Below are 19,594 nucleotides of genomic sequence, written 5' to 3' on the forward strand. Positions count from 1 at the left end.
GTCAAGGAATCCCTGCTATTTGATATGAAGTGCCAAAATTGTCACTTCTGATGCTTTTCATGTTTTCTGTCCTTTTCGCTGAAGAGCCAAAAAGCTCCCTGATGCCTTTCAAAAAATTATTTGCATTAAAAAAAAAATATTAAAAATCAGCATCTGGAAACAAAAAGCAGATTTTTTTTTTCCCCCTGAAGATTCAAGCAATAAAAAGCTTCTAATTTCTACTCCCCCCTCCAATCCCTGTGCTAAAACTACAGGAATTTCTATCAACACGAAAAACAAACAAAACAAAACCAAACAAACAAAAATAAAGGAAAAACAACCAAAACAAACCAAAAAAACCCCACCAAAAACCTGCAACAACTTGCAGTCAGGTCAAAATTTTTCTTTTTTTTTTTTTTTTTTCCCCTTGGAAAATATACTGAGAAAACTTTTTGACCAAATACGATTTCACACAAGAGGTCTGACGTCAACACCTTGTCCAAGCCTGTGCACGCTTATTTGCCTGGCTGTGTAGATCAGCTGCCCTTTGCGGTGATCACAGCCCCGTGGTGCATGCTCTTGTCCGGTTTGCATTACAAACATGTTACTGACAGCGTTCGGAGCAGTGTAGAGAGCAGTGTCGCTCTCAGAAGAGACCTGGTCCAGGAGGACAATGTTTCCTCCACGGGCAGTGGGACGCGCTAAAGCCCTCTGCAGCCTGTAATCAGAAAGAAAACTGGCGTCTTTGCAGTTACATCAGGAGGCGCGTCCTTCCTATCTACAGAGGCTTGTATATTATTGAGCTTTCAAAAGGAAGTTTACATGTGCAAATTAGCTAGTCGTTACTTTTTTGGTGTTGATTAGCCAGTTCAGGTGTGATTGCCAATTACTTTAGAGCTCCTGTATCTACATGAAATGCTGCCTTTTGGTTTGGTAATACATATTGATACCAGGGTGTTAAGTAACCTCAGCATGTGGTGCCTTAGTGAAAGTTTAGCAATTATTTCGCTTTCAAAATTTAAAGTGTTTACTGAAGCCATCTAGCATAGAAAGTGCTTGGACAAAGGACAGTCCAGAGTTTTATTAAGCACCAACTTCAGCTGTTTAGACAAAGCATAAAGGCTTATTTAGGAGAAATGCTAAAAGCAACTTGAGAAATGTCAAATAAGTAGTTTTCACCCACAATAGTGCTCATTCTACAAGGCATCCCATGACCATCATAATGCAACCACTTCATTCAGCTTTAATAGCTAGCACGGAGGGTGAGCTGACATTTGGGATTTTATTTCAGTCTCAAAGGCATGCTGCTTTCATTCTGGCTTATCCCATACTTTGGGTGAGAAGCAACTCCTTAATTAAACAGGCAAGCTCAAGAAATAAAAGTCATTGACCATTAGGTCACAAGGGAGAGAATAATGTCCCACCACAGACAATTGGAAGGGAACACATGTGTGATCCTGCCAGGCGCTGTGGGACACGATGCTAAATTTTTGTGGGATCACAAGTGTTTGGCAGAACTGGCCCCATAAATCTCTCCCATGCTTCCATGCATACCCTTGTCAGCGCCCAGCCAGTGGAAAGTCACCCAGCGTTCTTCCTGTGCCCCTACCAGGGATGTTTCCCTGCTTCGGAGTCACCCACCAAGCCGCGCAGCAAATGCTCCCGAAAGCCAGCCGAGCTAGGCAGTAAAGTTTGCCAGGAGACTTTCCCTACCGGGACGCAGATGATCCATATGTGCATTCCTCTGCAAGCGTCTGAATTTGCACGTAGATTGAGAAGAGCTGGCTGCTACCAGAAACGTCGGGAAACTTCTAGCCTGCGAGGTATTAAAATGAGCACCTGGGGGAGGAGAGCCGAGGGCAGATGTGGAGGAGCACGGGGGAGTCTCTCATATACAGCCTGATTAATACTCATGGACGCAGCTGACCACAGCTGAGGGCATGACCTTCCCAGGTGCAGAGATGTGCTTTTCCTCCTCCGCACACCTTGGGCCTTTGGGAGAGACGTGGCTGATCATCCCGCTCGGACACAAACACCAACGTCAGAACGTACATGCCTCAATCTGGAAGAAGTTAAGGGGTTCAGTCTCTGCTAATAAATTACACCTCTGTTGAGGAATTCCCTGATCTTATTCCCATCTATTGCTGCTGCAGGTTTCTAACTAGGGCTCCAGGGTGTTCGGCAAGCAGAGCCTCGTGTAAATCACTCATCATGAAATCTATGAGTCTCGCTAATTGGCGCCATCCTTTCCCCAGCTTTGATAACAAGGGCCTCGTGTGCTGTGATGTTGGCACTGGGCTGCTGATGGTAGGAGGTAGATGGCTTGTTTGATCAGGGTGGCTCATGGGAATAGGATACTGAAGATCTTCGCTACAGGTCTGACAGAATGTGTTTTAGCATCTACAAGCAGAAATAATCCGGAATATTTTTCAGCTAATGATTTGTATGAAGCAAAAGATCCTTTTTTACAAAAAGCATCTTCTCAGGCACAAAAGATTTTTCATTTACAAGTGAGCATTTGAAACCCCCATGCTGCTGTGCTGACAGGCTGATAAAGTGCGTGACAGCAGTTCTCGTTAGCGTCCCTCATCTCCTCTGTCAGCTGAATTCAGCAGAAAGTCAACTCCCAAACTAGGAATCACAGCACCTCTTTCTCCCCCAGCGGGGTCCATTAGGCCTGCGGTAAAATCTCACATGGACGAATTTGGGAACCGTAGCCAGGAATTCCCCCAGCGCCACAGACACGTCCTTGCTGACGCACCTCTGAAATGGGCTGCAGTTCCCTTCTTTCCTGGTGTCGCCAAAGGAGCTGTGAGCGCTCTCAGCAGAGATGCCAGGAGGTGGACGGGACACGGAGGCAGGGTGCCCTCTTCTAGGCAGGCCAGTGGAAAGCTTCTCTGGAGCCCTGGAATGATGGACCTGGGCTAGGGAAAGTCTTTGAGTAGTTTTACTTTCATCACATGGCAGGGAATCCCTTAAGATAGAGCAAATGATGTCAAAACCCAGATGCTTCTCTGTTTGGGTCCACAGGGAGTGTTAGCTCCTGGAAACCCCACCGACTCAAACATTCCTGCTGTGCTGAACATCCTGCTGTCGAAAGGACCCGGCATTTGCTGCCCAACGTGCGGTGAGCTTGGAGCCACTGAGTTAACTTGGCCCCATAATGCACAAAAAGATGCTCCACTCCTCTTATCTGGCCCTGACCCTTGTCTGCCTGCACACAAGTCTTTCGAAAACAAGGACTCTGGGAAAGCTGTTTTCATGCCACTGCCAGTTAGTTTTGCTTAAAGTCCCCTAATTCTTGCACTCTGTCTCTACCTGGTCTGTGCCATCTCTGTATTAATTACTGTCTGTCATACCCTTCCCTCGTCGCAGCTTTTCCATTCCCACCCAGTCAGCTGGTTTACAATCAGAAGTTTGTCTACATATGATGCTTGTTTGTTCCTCCGCACCTTTGAGGTGGAAAGACCAGAACCGCACACTGTAGCAAAACCAAAAATGAACAATGAGTTTACACAATGGCATAATGCCATTCTGTAGCCCATTTTCTCTTCTGTAGTCATTCCTATCATTTGATTTGCTTTTTTGACAGCTACTAAACATCAAGAGTTCCTTCCTGTAGATGTCTAAGAGCCTGTTACTGCATATGCTCATATATCACTCGTTTTTCCCCCCTTTACATCACTTTGCATTCAGGCATTTGAATTTCAGCTGATGTTTTATTGTTGAGGACAAGCCACTCATCTGCAGGTGTTTTCCTCCTAGGTCACCCAGCAAGACCTTACAACTAAATGTGTGGAGAACTGAAGACAGTAGATGAAAGAGATTTATAGAATTTATTTTCTTACAGTTTTTGTCACGTAGGACATGATGCAGGTCTCTCTGACAGCACGGTTTAGTGACTAGAGGACAAAATTAGTTTCCAAGACTCCTGGGTTCCCATTCCCATTTTGGTCCTTTTTCTGGTGTTACTCTGGCCAAAACTTTCAAAAGGGGCCACTGATTTTCAGTGTTGTCCCTGCCTGAGAGCAAACAGAATCACAGAATCACAGAATCGTAGGGCTGGAAGGGACCTCTGGAGATCATCCAGTGCAACCCCCTTCCACAGCAGGGTCACCCAGAGCAGGTTGCACAGGAATCTCGCCCCTGCTTTCCAGGGGAGCTGAGCACCAGCAGTTTCAGCTGACACCTGTGGCTCTTAGCGCCTCCCAGCACACCAAACCCAGTCTGGTAGATCAGGGTGTCAGGATGAGCCCATGCATCGCTACCTTCACCTGTACAAGGGAGTAGACAAGTCCCTCTCTGAGAAGCTATTGGTAACGTTGGTGTTGGTGGGGAGTGCCAGTCATGTGCAATTCATTATTACTAAGAACAATATTGCCTGGAACATCTGGGTCCCATTCATGGGCCTTTCAATTTGGAAAAGTGCCTTTTCTCTCTGAGGACCGAGCATGCTGCCTTGGCAAAAGTGAATTTCCCACTCCGGCGCTTGAGGAAGAAGCAAATAGCACTCCAATGAACCCCCGAGAATGTCACTTCTGATCAAGCTTTATTTTTCACCAGACAAGTCTCATGCTGGTCCTTCACTGCCGGAAATAATCCATGGTTTAGGTTTTATGATTTAGGTTTCTCTACTTAGCCACGGCCAAGTTGAGAAAAAGGACAATTTTGCCACAATAGGGCTGGAAATTCATCATGGCAATGCCTGGTCCAGTAGGACAATTCATATCATGTCAGATTTGAACTTGGTTCAAATCATCTAATGCAAATAACCGATGGAAAATGTTTACATTTGTTCTTTTTGAGAAGAAAAAAATGAAGTCATTAGAAATGAAAGAGATGGAGAATCCACCACTTCCCTTTGTATTTTGTTCCAGTGGTTAATCATCCTTAGTGTTAACAAAAAAAAAAAAAAAAAGCTCATATTTCCCATTTGAATTTTCTTTGGCTTTGACTTCAGACATTTGTTCTTATTATTCTTTTCTCCACTAAATCACAGAACCATTTTAGTACCCATTTTCTAACGAGGAAAAATCCTATATGTTACACTGCACTCATGCCCTTGATCTTATTTTTAATAAGCTAAACAGATTGAGTTCTCTAAGTCTCAAACCTAGTTTTTTCCAGCCCTCGGATCATTTTTATTGCTCTTCTCTGCACCCATTCCAAATTATCAACATCCAGTTAACAATGTGGGTACCAGAAATACATTTAGCCTTCCAGAGCCGGTTTCACCAACGTGCAATGCAGATGTAACATAATTTCCCTTTCCTCACAGCTTACTGTCTACTCCCTTATTCATGCAGACAAGGACCTTTATTGACCAGTATTTAGCACATTAGCTCAACCCGCTTTCCCTTGTGCGTAAGACAAATGACAGAGGTGCCCTGTCCCCTCAGGGGTGGCGTTTCCAGGGCTGGATCTCACAGTGCTAATGCCTGTGCTGTCTCTCAGACCGGTGCAAGACCGTTCTACAGGATCTTTTAATCCCCTGGGAAAATATATAGAAAAGGAAGTGAAATGAAAATGAAATGAATTCTACTAGGAGTGCTGCGGGGATGATTTGGAAAAAATCACATTTATGCCCAATTTGTGAGAAGAAATCGTTGGCATGGACAGAAAATCTTCCTTCTAGAAACTGTTGTGCTTTTTCTTGTGGGGCACAAATGACACTTGTAGGGTTGGGTTTTTGTCTGGTGTACTTCTAAAGTCTCATCAACTGAGATGCAAACTAAGATGAAGCATCCCTCCCTGGCCTCTCTGGGGGATCATGGCCGTTTGGTATTCCACAGCCACTGCCATTTATGTCGCCCCTCAGCAAGACACAGTGTGGGTCCGCCGGCACAGCAGAGCTAGCCTGTCCCGTTGCAGGTGGTGGCACTGTTGCTGCTGGAGGAGCACGCGGGGCAAAGTGCCTGCCACCCTGCCACAGGTCAGTCGTGACTACTGCTTTTGCAAAAAGACCACTGTTTTCTCATGGAGGTGCATAACTGACAAACAGCCTGCATGCCAGCCCACAAGAAAGCAATGACTGTCCCGCTCCTTCCTGGGCAAAGCCACTCTCATGGACAATTGCCCAAAACCAGCCTCGCTCCATGGTACTGACCTGCAAAGGGAGATACAGCGATCTCAGAGCTCGTTGCTCTTACTGAGGACAGCGGTGGATACCAGCTCCAATGGGAATGGGAAGGGCTTAAAGATTTCTCGTGTTTTTGCACGACAAGAGGGTTGTTTATAGCCCAGAACCAAATATCTCGAGCTGCTATCAAACCAGCTGTAATTTACAGGGCAGAATATAACGTCGTGTGGGCTGAGCTCAAATTGACAAACACTGGAGATGTTGCAATTCCACTTGTTAAAATTTGTTTACCAGGAGAGAAAAAAAAAAAAAAAAAAGGCAGGATGGAAGAAAGGAATGTCTTTTCAAGTGTTTACCTTTCCAACTCTCTTGTTTCTATTATTGCCATGTGGTTGGGTAACAACTCTAGAGTTCAGCTTGGACAGCAAATTTTTTTATAACTCTCTTTTTCGGTTGCTCGTAATTTTCTCACCAACAAAGAACTTCCTTCTGATGATTTTTATCACTCTGCCTCCAAACAAAGCACTATAGAGCCAAATATAAACACAGCAGGTGATTGCTTTTCTATTCTGCCTCCTCGCCTGACTTGGGTGATAGTGGTCAACTGCTCAGCATGTCCGAGCTGAGACAAGGTGTCCTGTCGTAACCCCCGACAAAGCTCCAGGGAGCTCACATCTTCCCAAGCATCCAGCATTTCCTCTCTCCCCACGCTGTGCCCTCGCAGCAGACAGAGGTACGGGACAAGGGGTTCCTGTGGGACCTCTTGCTGCAATTACAGAGTGACTCCAGATCCAAACCCTCGATTTGCCAAAGGGACCCAAAATTGTTGGCACCATCTTGCACTGGAAGTGCCAAGTGAAGGAAGGGCAACATGATCTGAAGCTGTCCCATAACATTTGATAGAGGAGACCATCTGGACTTGAACTTCTCTTCTTGTGACAAGGAGAAATTCCTCCTGTAAGATTCTGATTTTGATCTCAGCTTCTTTTCTGTCCTAAGAGTCACAATCAAACCAAGTTTTCTTGCGGGCAACGTCCTTCTCTTTTTTTCCCATTTGCTCAAAGGAGCAAACATATTTTATCACACATCTTTCCCCTCCCTTCCCCTTCCTCTGAAATGTTTGTATGTTCTCATCCCAATGACAAACATCCGTCTTGGGCTGGATTCTATTTTGCAAGCCCCTACCAAACTGCCCTAGAGCCTGGCTGTTCCTCCACTCCCAGCTCCCTCTTGTTTTACACTAGAATATTTGGCAGTGGGAGCTGCCTGTGCTCAGCCAAACAGCTCACACTTGAATCCAGGTGGAGTGAGAGATTTTTCAAGCTGAGACAGATTTAGATCAAGCAGCAAATAATGAAAAAGCAATTGATCCACCTGCCAGCCTGGAGTCTCCCCCAGGCTCTTGGAAGGCGGCAGCAGCGTTGGACAAAGGCTGGTGCATCCCTGAGCGCAGGCAAGGCAAGGAAGGTCCCCAAAGGCAAGTGGAGTGGCAGTAGATTAATCACACGGCACTCTGTGTTAAAGGAGAACCTGAACTGTAAAACAAACTGATGGGGAAACCTGCCCTGACAGAGGGTATCCTGCTCCAGAGGACCGTACCTCCTCGGTGGGCATTTCTCCACACAGACCATCCCACTGAAAGCATGGACATCAGTAATGTGCTTAAGCGCAGGCTGGTAGAAGTGCAGGCTGGGCAGCATTGGGTTGTCTTCTCCTGGTTTTCAGCACACTTTCCTCAGACTGCTAACAAGATGTCTCTATATGGACTTCAAGGTGCCCTCGAGTGGGATTTCAGAAGGAGATGTGCCATTAGCCACGTGGCTCCCACCAGCTGTAAAGAAAGCTAGATGGCAAAAACACTCAGATGTGTGCACACATACAGAGACTCTGACAATCGGAGAGGAAGAATCCAGGAATTTACATCTTGGGTTTGCCAAAAAACGGAGACATGGGAGTAAAGGGCCCACGGAAACAGAGAACCCAGCAGATGGGATTCCAGGAACTCATCACCTATGGAGCTTCCAAGGCAAAAATACCCCAGGTGGCGTTGCAGGGGCCCCCAGCACACAGGCCTCCAGCACCAACATTAAGGCTGGGAGCTCCAAAGCTCTTAAGTACTAGATGTTCATGGTATGTAGCACCAGAATGAATGGGAACAGGGAAAAAATTGTTGCCTTAGTGCAGAGAATGTGCCTGTTGCCTGGCCCCTGAACTTCAGCCAGACACTCTGAAGCATTAAACTGAAGACAACTTTCATCGCAATCAAACTAGAGCTAATCCAGGAACTGGCAGCATTTTCATTTTTTTGCAAGTTAATAAACTGTGACTAACAGGATGATTTCGAACTCAAAGCCTTCTTGCTGCTACTAAGACTCTGAGGTGTCCAAATATGACTGTGTCCTTAGATAGCACCCTGTGCCCATGAACAACTGTTGAAGCCACATGGCACTTCGTAGGGTTGGGCCCAGTGTAAGGTGAGACCTAGGGTGTTTCTTGAAGCTTCTTGTTTAAGCATGTTCATCCAAAGTCACCCAGCAGCTGTGAAAGTGGAGATCTCAGGGAAACTCCTACATCAGTCTCCATTTCCTGGGAGAAATGGGAGCTCTGTAGCTGCTCTGCAAACACTATTGCGCCTTGCATGTGTCTCACGGGGCAAGAGAGGCAACGCTCCTCGTCATCCCAGCCCAGGCTGTGCTCAGCTTGCAGGATATCCCTGGGCCACGGCTCAGACTGGCAGGAAAAGGTCAGCTTGCACCTCCACTGACCATCTCTGTTTGTCCACAGGCACCTCCACAACAACCGGATCCAAAGCTTGGGAGCCAACGGCTTTGATGGGCTGCACAGCTTGGAAACCCTGTGAGTCACCTGTTTTCTTCTCTGTCTTTAAGAGCTCGTGTGCATTCATCCCCTCCAGCACAGCCCGCAGGAAAGGGCTGGTGTCTCTGGGTCAGCCCCACTGCACGTTCACTCGTCACCAAGCGCTGAGGGCAGCAGCAGGGCTGGCTCTGGGCACCAGCCCAGCTAGTAGATGCCCAGGGCATGATGCTTCCTGGGGTGGTGGCAGACTGGACTTTCTCCCTGCATCTGTGCAAGCTGTTCTGGCTCTGCTGCTGCTGCAGAGGAGTCTGTGCATGTGGGAAGAGTGGCTGGGAGGGGGGTCTGAGGCCCTGGACACAAATCTAGTCCTAGTTGCCATCCACAGAGCTTGCACGTGTGCCCTGCTCAGGGAGTGTCCCCATCTCCTCACCACATGCACATGGTCCCAAAGCCTCCTAAACACCTGACTCCACCGAAATGGGGGGCTGAGTTGAGTTCAAGGCTGGTAAAATCCTTGGGGATCTGTGGAATCTCTTTGAGATGGTCTCATGTCTCCTGGCATCACCCATGGCCAGCTGACTTCATCTTGCACCATGTTCTTGGCGTGGCTGGGTAGGCAATGTCAGGAGACCATGAGGGAAGATGGGAAGCAGGAATGAACTCTCCTCCAGGACACATCTTCATTAGCAGCAGACAGGTCACCCTGAACTCGGAGAGAGTTAAATCTTACGGCTTTGCCTCGTGCACACAGCACCTTTGATGGCAGTATGAATTGCCCGGGTCTCATTGGCCGGAGGAAACATAAACAAGCAAGCAAATAAATCAAGGCTCTGCAAGACTGGAAGAGGTGCCTGTTGCCTTAATTGTGCAGAAAGGTCTCCCTCCATGCAGGCCTTGGGGTCAGAGTCAGCCCCTCGTTCCTTGCCAGGGAGAACAAGGGGGTCTGGGTCATGGCAAAAAGAGGTGACACTTCCCAGCATTCAAGTGCTATTCAAAAAGACAGGACCCCTCTGTGCCCAGCACGGTGCCAGCAGCAGCCACCGGGCGAGAGTGGAAGTGGCGGAGTGTCAGGCAAGCCCTCGTCCCTAGACACGCTCCTCGGAGCAGGACCATGACAGGCATTGTCTCTTACTTTCAGACTGGCACATCCCGGGGCCACCCAGACGGGCTCAGCTGGGGAGAGGCTGAACCCTGCCAGGGATGGTGCAGGAAGGGAGGCCAGATGGCCTCCATGGATCTCCCCACCACTGTGCCAGCTTGGCTTTCCCCCCAGCCATTTGTGGTGGGCACAGACAAATATGTGAGGGGAGAGTCATGGCATCCAGGCAGCACAAAGGCAGGCGGGTTGCAGGAGAGAGTGGAAGCCTTGCTGATGGAAGCCTGTTTGGGCTATCATCCAGACAGACCGTGCAGCAACAGCACAACCTACACCAGGGCAACCTTATTCTGCAGCCAATGTGGTCAGAGGCACCCTGCTGCCCACTCCAAGCAGGACAGGGCTGCAGAGAAGAACCTGGCCCCTTATTTACTGTGGGAAAGACTAAAGGGCTTCCATTGCCCTGGGAGATTATTCAGTTTCCACAGACACTTGTGCTGAAAGCCCGTTTTCCCTCTCTTCCCTTCTGCTCCTGCTCTAGAACTTTCTTTGCCATTTGTTGCTCACCCGAGATGCCACTCAGCATTCAGGGGAGCTCAGCGTCTCCCTCTCTTGCTCTCAGGACTGCCCAGCGCCGTGGGGATGGGGGTCTCTGCGGGACCGCAGCAGGGGGAGTCCTGTCCCTGCTGACCAGGCAGCCCTGGGAGTATGTGCCCTCCAGGGGCTGTCCCCCTGGAGCAGGGCTGTTCCTGACCGCTCCTGTGCCCAGGCTCTGATGGCCCGGACCTGTGTGTGTGAGTATCGCACAGCCCCTGTCCTCCACAAGCTGCAAGGACAGTGCTGTGGGCGAGATCTCGCCTCCACATCTGGTCACACGGAAGGAGCGCACTCAAGAGAGGGCGAACTGGCTTTTGCTCCTCTTGACTGAGCACCTAACTCCGACCTCCGGGCCAGCAAGTATTTCAAGTCACTGATCTTTGAGGAACGTGTTTCTCAAGTGCAGCCACCCCCCTCGTGTTAGCCCCCAGCTCTCATTTGCCCCACTGACCAAAGCTGGCCAAGCTCTGGGGCAAAAAACAGCGAAGCATTTGGCTGCAACGGCTCAGCCAAGCTGTTAGACCTGCAGCTGCCTACCACCTCTCAGCTCCCGTGTGTGCGGCGACTATTACAGTCTCCACATATACCCTTTAACTCAAATTATGATGACATTCTGTTGACAGCACTTAGCACATTTTCTTGGCTTGTGGAGACCAAACTGTGCTCTCAGTTACCCCGTGGGCATTACCTCCTGGAAGGCAGCAGGATGGTAAGAGTTGGTGAAGACAGAAACTTCCCCAGGGTTCCTAAAATAAGTATTTGTGGCCAGATGCTGATTATAATCCAGGTACAATAGCTGAACTGTAAAAGTTGAGAGGAAAAAATTATTTTCGGGGTTTTCAGAAAAGCCTAGGAAGTTTTAGGTGCAGAAACCTCTGTTTCCACTAAGCTAAATGTGTCTTCTCATACCCAGGTAGACAGAGGAACTTCTATTTTTATCAAATGCAGCCACAACTTTACGAGGCACAGCTCCGTGCAGGTCTCAGCAGGGTGCAAGCTGCCTGTGCAAAACCACACCGGACACCTGCCCCAGGTCCTCTCATTTCTGCAAAACCAGTGGAGCACCTCTGCTCTTGCAGATGGCTTGGCCTTGATATTTTAGGAGGGTGGCAAATCTAGAATGAGGTAAAGCGAAGTCAGATGAATGACTTCATCTTTCCCCTGCATCGACCTGCAGTTGCCATGCACAAGTCAGCTCTGCCAGGTACGGAGCAAGATCACCTCTGTGTTTTCGGTGCTGAGGGGCAGGTAGATGGAGCTGAATGTGCAACACCCACCAGGTCTCAACTGGTCAAACACCAGCATGTAGCTGGATAAAGCAGCTCCAAGAAAATCTTCTGTCAGGCCAGGATCTGGCTGCTCCCCAGCCCCCCCAGCCTCCCCCCCTGGGAAGGAAACCTGGGCAGGCGGGCTGGAAGCAAGTCAGAGCTGCTCTGGCCAGATTCCCAACAGGGTTTCGAAATAGCCTTGAAGCCTAGTGAGATTCCCTCACCAGTTCCCATAAGCCTGAGAGATGACACAGTGCAACCCTAGAGGGCTGTGGGAAGAAACCCCAAGCGTGTCTGAGCCACGAAACCAGGTATTTAGATGGTCGAAGTGGGCGATACCTGACATTTTTTATCCTTCTCCAAAAAACACAGAGTAAATGAGAATGTAAATGTCCTTATATGACATGTTCTTCCTGTAGCCCCTTTGGATAATGGACTAGATCCTTTAAATAGGGTGTAAGCCCAGGGGTCACAGAGCAGGGACAGCTGGGCACAGAGACTTTAAATACGCAGGAAAGGACAACCATACCCCAAAGGCATGCCCAGAGGGGGACACCTCTGGCCAAGGGGACCGCCTGGACCACAGCAAATGGCCTGGTGCAGTGGGGTGGGGGAACCCCGCAAGGGCTTCACGTGAGGAGTGGGGAGGTGAAATGAGAGAGAAAAGCCAAGGGGACGCACCGTCTTCTGCTAAAAGTAGGGGTGAGACATGCCAAAAGCTGAGACTCCAGCCGCGCTGCTCTTCACGTTGCTTTGCTGCTCCTGCCTTGCCTTGTAAAACCTGCACTGTAGTGTACTGCTCTTTAGGACATTTAGGGCATGCTGTAAAACATCGGGCAGTATAACTAGCTTCCTGCCCTTTGGATGGAAGGATCTTAACTTCTACATTTCCTGATTATGTTGGACTTAATGTCTCAGTCTTTAACAACGCAGGGGGAACGTGAGGGAGATAAGATTATACCTGTTCTGTAGCATAAGCCTGGTAAGTAGGGATGTTTATGGAAAAGTTAATGTGAAGAGAATTCAACTGCAGCAAGGACCATCACTGCAATGACAGAGGTTGATTCTTGGAGACATTCAGATCTTGTACTCGGGGCTGGGGGCACGGTACTAGGGGAGGCAGGGCTGTGTTTTCAGAGGAACAGCAAGGAAAAAATGACATCCAAAGGCTTGCACAGTGCTAATACAGGAGCCAGGTTCCCCACTGCTGCGTGAGGACAGTATTTCTCACGGCGGGATCCCTGTGACATGAATTTCCACAGTGACGCTGGTCTTGTGGCCACGTTTCCTCCTTACCACCTTCAGCTGGAAAGCTGACCAGCGTCCTGAGGTCCTTGAGTTTTACAGCTGGTCTGAATGCAATCTAAAGGCTGATAAATAATTGCCTCATGCCTCGTAGTGCTTGACTTTCACCTTATTAGATAGGTTGTGACAACGCTGAACTTAGCCCTTTTCTTCCCTGGAATATAAATGTTTCAAGGATCAGACTTAGAGCGGAAGGTGAACACATGAAGTACCTCCAGATGGCCAAGCCCCAAGTCACTGCTCTTTGCAGGGTGACGGGATGGAAGGGGTGGGATACCTGAAACTATGCAGCCAACTAGATACAGGTGTGTGTGGGGGCGGGGTGTGTGTGTGTGTCTCTGTATATAGCACTTCACAGACAGCCATGGCTAGAGCACCTAATGATGGAAGCTGAATTTCAGAGCTGGCCCCTAGTTCTAAACACCAGCACGCGTAAACCATCATTTAGCATTTCCTCACTTGACTGCTGTTAGGGAGCCCTCAGCCTTGCCGGTGTCCCCATGTGAAAGCGGGACAGACCCCAGACAGCAAGCGGAGAGGGCAGCTGAAGGGGTGGAGGGGTTCCTGCATGGGTCTTCCCATGTCTTCCACCGAAACAGTAGTGCTTCACTGAAAACGCCGCTGGGCTGGGAGCTCCGCTTTGATGAAGAGGAGAAAGTGTTTTTTCTCCCATCGGGACTGTTTTGCCCAAGCAGAGAAGGGAGGTGGTGCGGCCCTGAGCGCCGGCTGCCACACGCGTGTGGAGAGGGAACCCGTCGAGGCAAGTCCCTGGGGCCTCTGACACGCGGTAGGCAGGTCCACGCTCCCACATGGCGCTTGGGCGCGGATGGGCTGGCAGCGCCCAGCAGCACCCCGGCGTGGGTACATGCAGAGTCCCCCATCACAAAGGCCACCACGTGTCCCCCAACGCCTGCCGGTCTCGATTTTGAGCTGCTGAGGCAAAGGCAAAGGGAGAAATGCGAAAGCAAGAGCTGTGGCCCCCGCAGTGGACCTGTCCATGGACATGGCCGGGTCCCCTACATACATGGAGCGTGGGCTGAGCCGAAAACAGGGGGCAGGACCCCTCCCTGCCCTGGCACATGCAGCCAGACAAGACCCAGACGCTGGCAGAGTGAAAGGCGTCCTGGCAGGGTCCCGTCTCCCCACCCCGCAGCGGGGCTGAGGTGGCTGGAGAGGCGGGGAGGGGGAACAAACGGCTTCTCCCCAGGACCAGCCCAAAATGCTGAAGGCCTCTGGGCTATGGCCAAAATAGCAATGATCTGCCCCAAAAGTACCGCTCCTCTGATTGTTCAGGCATCACCAGCCCGTCTCTGACGCAGACGTGATGGGGAAGCGGCTCCGAGAGACCCCCGCAGCCCTCGCCCGTCCCCTCCGCCTGGGATGACCCTGCCTCTTCCTACCTCCCTGGCTGCTCCCTCCCCATCCACATCCCTGCCAGCTCCTCCGCGCATCAGACAAAGGAGATAAATCACTTGGAAAGAGCAAAACTCCATTCATTTAAAAGCCTTTTAATTTATTTTTAAAAAATAGCGCTAATAAATTAAAAACGTCTCCCAGAAGAGCTGAATCCAAAACCCTCTGGCTCCAGGCGTTTTATCTGCCTAACCTTGCCTCACAGGAAATGCCCTTACCACAGGCTTTCGCAGCGCGCTGCCCTATTATCCGGGTAATTAGTCGAGTCTGTAAATGTGGAGCAGAGCTGGAACCTACCGACTCCTCCAGAGAGTTGGATTTTCTACGGTAGAAAAAAAAAAATAATAATATAAAGCCCACCTCAGGCGATGAAGGCAGGAAGGAGGAAATGTGAAATATCTCCACCACAGCTCGTACAAGGTTTTTTTAACCCTTTTATGGCCACATTATTCTCCCGGTCTTGCTATTCTCCTGGAACACTGTCTGCCAAGTGCTACCTTGCTGCTCAAGTGGCATTTGGCTTCATCGGGATGTTTAATTTGAAACCTTTTGTGCAGGATCTTGATGCTAATCCCAGTCTGCGCAATTCCCAAAGCCAGCTGACGGTTTTGACTCCTCCCAAGGTGTCCTGTTTGCTGCCCTGAGCTGCTCTGCTCCCTCCTCAGCATCCTGGTGCCCCACCAACCCTGCTGTGTGTCAGCCTGGGTCCCCGGGCAGCCCATCAGAGGCGCCTTGGCTCCGTGGTACCACCCTGCCCTGCCAGAGGAGGGAGGCGACTTCAGCAGAGGTTTGGGTACCCAGATTGAGGGGACAGAGAAAGGAAGGGGGCAGGTGGCTTTTTGGAGAGAGGGACCACAGCTCAGGGCCCTGACTGCATGGGTCCCTGTGTCTGGTCCAAGAACAGAGCTATAAAGTACACTGCCTGCTCTGATCGAAAGTAGCATTTCCAAACAGAGAAAGCCACCTGTAAAACTGAATTGGCAAATGCACTAAGCACTGCCTGGGAGCATGGGGACCAGACGCTTCCCTTCTGAGGTCTCCTTGGACCGACAGGTCCCAGTTTGCTGTATCTTCTCTCCCAAGGTCAGAAGCCTGGACTGACAGAAATGTGTCCTCGCTGATGCAGCTCAGGCTCTGAACCGGTCAGGTGCTCTCCAGCTGGTCTCTGAGCTTTGGCTGAACATGACCCCAAGCAGACATGGTGTTTTGGAAAATTATGAAGCGAAACAACAGAGAGTGAAGCCAGCCCAGGTGAAAAGGTAGTTCTGGAGACACTGCATTTTCCCATGGGTAATGGCTCCGCAGTAAGGCTCACCCCCTTCCCAGGACTCTGCCTATTCTCTCTTTCCCCACTGAACCCTCACGCTACCCCCCTTGCACCCTGCCAGCCCTCCAGCCCGGCTCCCTGGAGCCACTGATCTTGCAGTGACAGACAGCACCGAGTCTTCCCAAACCTCCAACCCTCGGGTCTCCAGACACACTTGCTGTGCCTTGTCAGGGGTCCCCTACTCCTCTGGCTCCTTGGGCTTCTGGCTGGAAGCCTTCTCCCCGGACACGGAGCCCTTTCACAGAGCAGCTGAGCGAGAGCAGCTGCCCGCGCCTGAGGAGGGGAGCCTCTGCCTCCAGAGACGCGGGAGAGGGAATTGGTTGCCCGTGAGAAGGAGGAACAGACACGGCAGGCAGCACCGGCGGCAGCAGAGGCAATTTCCCCGCGGACATGCTGATGCACAGAAGCTCAGCCCCCACCCCACGGTCCCTCCTTCCAGCAGCAGCGTGCTGCGGGGGGGGACATCATCAGGAGCTTGCGCACCTGGGGGGGTGGGTAGGTCCCCAGCTTCCTTCCCGCCATTCGGAAACGCTCTGCTGTAGGCCACGCTTCCTCGAGCCTGCTTCCTTCCCCGGCTTGGCAGAGCGCAGCAGCCTTCTCCGTGCCTCCCCTGCCTGAGTCATCAGCTCCATGGTTATTGTCTGTGCATCCCAGCGACCGAGGTCCCCACTGCTCCGGTTTGCGGTCAGCTCCTTTTGTGTCTTGTAAATGATATGTGCATGGCAGCGCCTGTGCTCCCAGGACCCCCCACGAGATCCCGCTCTCAAAGGCCTATTTCAACTTTGTTAAATAAATCTAATGGAATTGAAAACACATTTAAGCCGGTACCTTCGTCAGTTAGAGAACAGACAGAAATACTGGTTGGAACAGACACATTCTGGGCACCGCTGCGTTTTTAAATGGAGAACAGAGCTGTGCGAGGAAGGAGCGGCGGCTGCAGGCGCACGAGGCAGGACCTACAGGTCCCCCCCGCCGCAGCAACAGACCACATAAACCCCGTAACATGGTGCAGCACCGTGTAAGTGAGAGGTTGGGATGTTTCCAGGACAGGCTGTCAGAATGAATCCTTGCGCAGAGGTTGCTGCTTGCTCCCGGCAGAAATCCGGTACCGTTAGTACCTGACAACCTTCCCATGCTGTGGGAGCCCATCTCTGCTCCTTTGGGACACCCATAAACTCTGCCCCACTCCAGCGCAGCCTGGCTTCTCCTTACAATTTGCCAAAAATGGGCCTTCCTAGGACCTGCTGATTTTCCCAAATTAAAAACCTGACCCTAGCAGATGGATCCCATGATAGGTCATTTCCCCCTTCTGTGCACACTTGAGCATCCCCTTCCTGTGTGTCTCATTTAGGGGATGGGCACATGGCTCCAGGCTGGCTGGAGTCAGAAATGTGCTCTGGGTCCTTTCCCGTCCCCCGCCCCTCCTTTCATTTATTACAGGCACTTGCTGCATCTCATCACCCAGACCGTGCGCTGGGGAAGGGCACATGCTCACCGCACGTGTCAGTCACTACCGGGAGAGCAGGGTTGATGCTGATGCTACCCAACAGAAATACGGCACCTAATGGTGCAGCTACTTTTCACGCGCTGGACTAATCAGGCAGCTCTTCCCAGCCCAAGCTCAACTCCAAGCCATGAGCCTGCTACAAGGCACCTGGGTAAAGCAGTCTGGCCGGTGCCGGGCAAGAGGTCAAACTAAATGGTCACGACGGCCCCCTTGGGCTTTCAGACTACCAATTAAATCATTTCCAGTGCTTGATTTGGCCACAGTAACCAGCACGACTAGCAGCAGCGGTAATTACAGTTACTGGCAGCTTGGTGCGACGCCAGCACAGGACAGGTGGAAATGCAAGTCCTTATCGGAGGCTGCACGAAGTCTCCCCCCAGGGCACCGCAGTAACGTCTCGCACTGCACTGGGACTGAAATAGTCAGCAAATGTCCCATCTCCAGCTTCTAATCTTACTGCATCTTCAGGTTTATTAGCTGCAAATTTGTGGTATTTTGTGGCTTATGGAAGAATTTATAGTACTATATAATTTTTTTTGGCTTCCTGTGTGGAACCACTAATAGTCCCTAACAGGCAGAAAATTGACCTGAGACTCTTTCCCCTCCTTCTCTCCTTTTGGCCTGATTGAAGATATTAATAGTTCCAGGCTGCATGTTGTCAACTTCAAATCACCCTGGCAGTTAAAGCCCAAAATAACTGAGCCTTTGATGTCAATTTACTTTTATTTCTAAATAAACAAGAGGGTTGGTTAAGATCTTCCAAATATGAAGCTATAGGCTCACTCTAGAAATAACAACAGTGGAAAGTCAGCCAGTTCATTGTGTCTTGGGCAGAGCGGGTGACCTTTAAGAGGTTTTCATTTTAACTAGAAGAACAGACAAGGCTCCTTCCGACATCCCATTGTGATGCCTGAAGCTGTTAACTTGGAGCCCAACTAAGGAAAGTGATTTTTTTATAGTCATTTCTCTTGCACATCATTTCTGAACCTCTTGGCTGGGTGATTTTGCTTCCAAAAGCCCTTAAAAATGGGCAAACCTCTCTTTTTTATGCTATGCCCATTATTACTTTTTTTGTTACAAGACTTATCTTGTTTTGGCATAGCCATGGCCGTGGTGCGTTGGCATCTTTCCACCAGGTAACGTTGCCATTGGGTCCACTTTTCCAGGTGTGCCAAAAAGGGCAGCACCCCACAGCTGAGGGTCCTCATACGTGGCGTGCGAAGCCTTGGGGCAGACCCCAGAGCCAGGGCAGCTGAGACCTGCAGTGCCAAGTCCAGCTCCCCTGGGCCAAGGGGCCTCCCTGGCCAGCCCCATGGCCACCCCGGCCCATGTGCCACAGCAGAGCAGTAGGGATAGTGTTACCTGGCGGCAAGTTTGGCTTTTTGCAGCTTTGACACAGCTAGAAGATGTGGGAAAGTGTCAGAGCGTGGAGCTGGGACCAGCAAAGCATTACCCAAGCAGCTCAGATAAGGCAGGGAGAGAAAGGGGACACTTGGAGGCATTTTCTATGGCACGTCCTTTTTCTATATCCACCCACACACTGGAAAGGGTTTGGAAATTATGTACAGTTCACTGACATGCTCAATGGAGGAGATTTTATTGCCGCTGAAGTCCAAATGCAAAATCCTCCCCGACCCACTGAGCCCAGACTCCTTCCCATCTGCATTGACCCTCTGCCAGGAAAGAAGCTCTGGAGACCCACCACCAGCTGCACAGCCTGGGCCAAATTCAGTACGGGAGAGCAGGCAGAGAGGAGCAATGTCCGGGATGGATGTAGCCCTGCTGATATCAGACATCTGTGGAAAGACCCGAGGACTGAATTTCACTAAATGAGCAGAAACTTTCCCACTGCCACGAACACCCACGGCCACCGCTTCAGTGAAGGTCGGAGACAGTTTCTGGGTCGTTGCTTGAGCCACAGCCCAACTCAAGCTCTGGGAAGGAAGGATAAGGGAGAGAGAAGCCACCCTCGTGTCCTGGTTTGGGTCTGGGCTTCAGGGAGAGCTGCCCCACCGCAGGAAAGAGATGACACCTGGGGACCATCTCAGGTACCGGCTTCTTCCAGCCTCCTCCAACCAGCTGAACCCCCGGCAATGGGCAGAGCTTGGCACAGGGCAGCGCTGGAGGCAAGTCAGGGTGGTGTGCGAGCGGCACACGGATGAAGAGCAGTCGGCTGCGAGCATCACTCGGGGGAGCTGTTAACGAG

General features: G+C 50.5%; 1 protein-coding gene across 1 annotated transcript in view; it reads left to right on the forward strand.

Moving 5' to 3' along the window:
• LGR6 (leucine rich repeat containing G protein-coupled receptor 6) overlaps window positions 1-19,594 on the forward strand; it is a 149,610-nt gene that overhangs the window by 102,159 nt on the left and 27,857 nt on the right. The window contains exon 6 of the mRNA XM_054181275.1: window positions 8,843-8,914. Within this exon, the coding sequence (XP_054037250.1) occupies window positions 8,843-8,914 (72 nt within the window). The remainder of the gene's footprint in view (window positions 1-8,842; window positions 8,915-19,594) is intronic.

The sequence above is a fragment of the Rissa tridactyla genome, chromosome 21 (assembly GCF_028500815.1).
Source record: "Rissa tridactyla isolate bRisTri1 chromosome 21, bRisTri1.patW.cur.20221130, whole genome shotgun sequence".
Classification (NCBI taxonomy): Eukaryota; Metazoa; Chordata; class Aves; order Charadriiformes; family Laridae; genus Rissa; species Rissa tridactyla.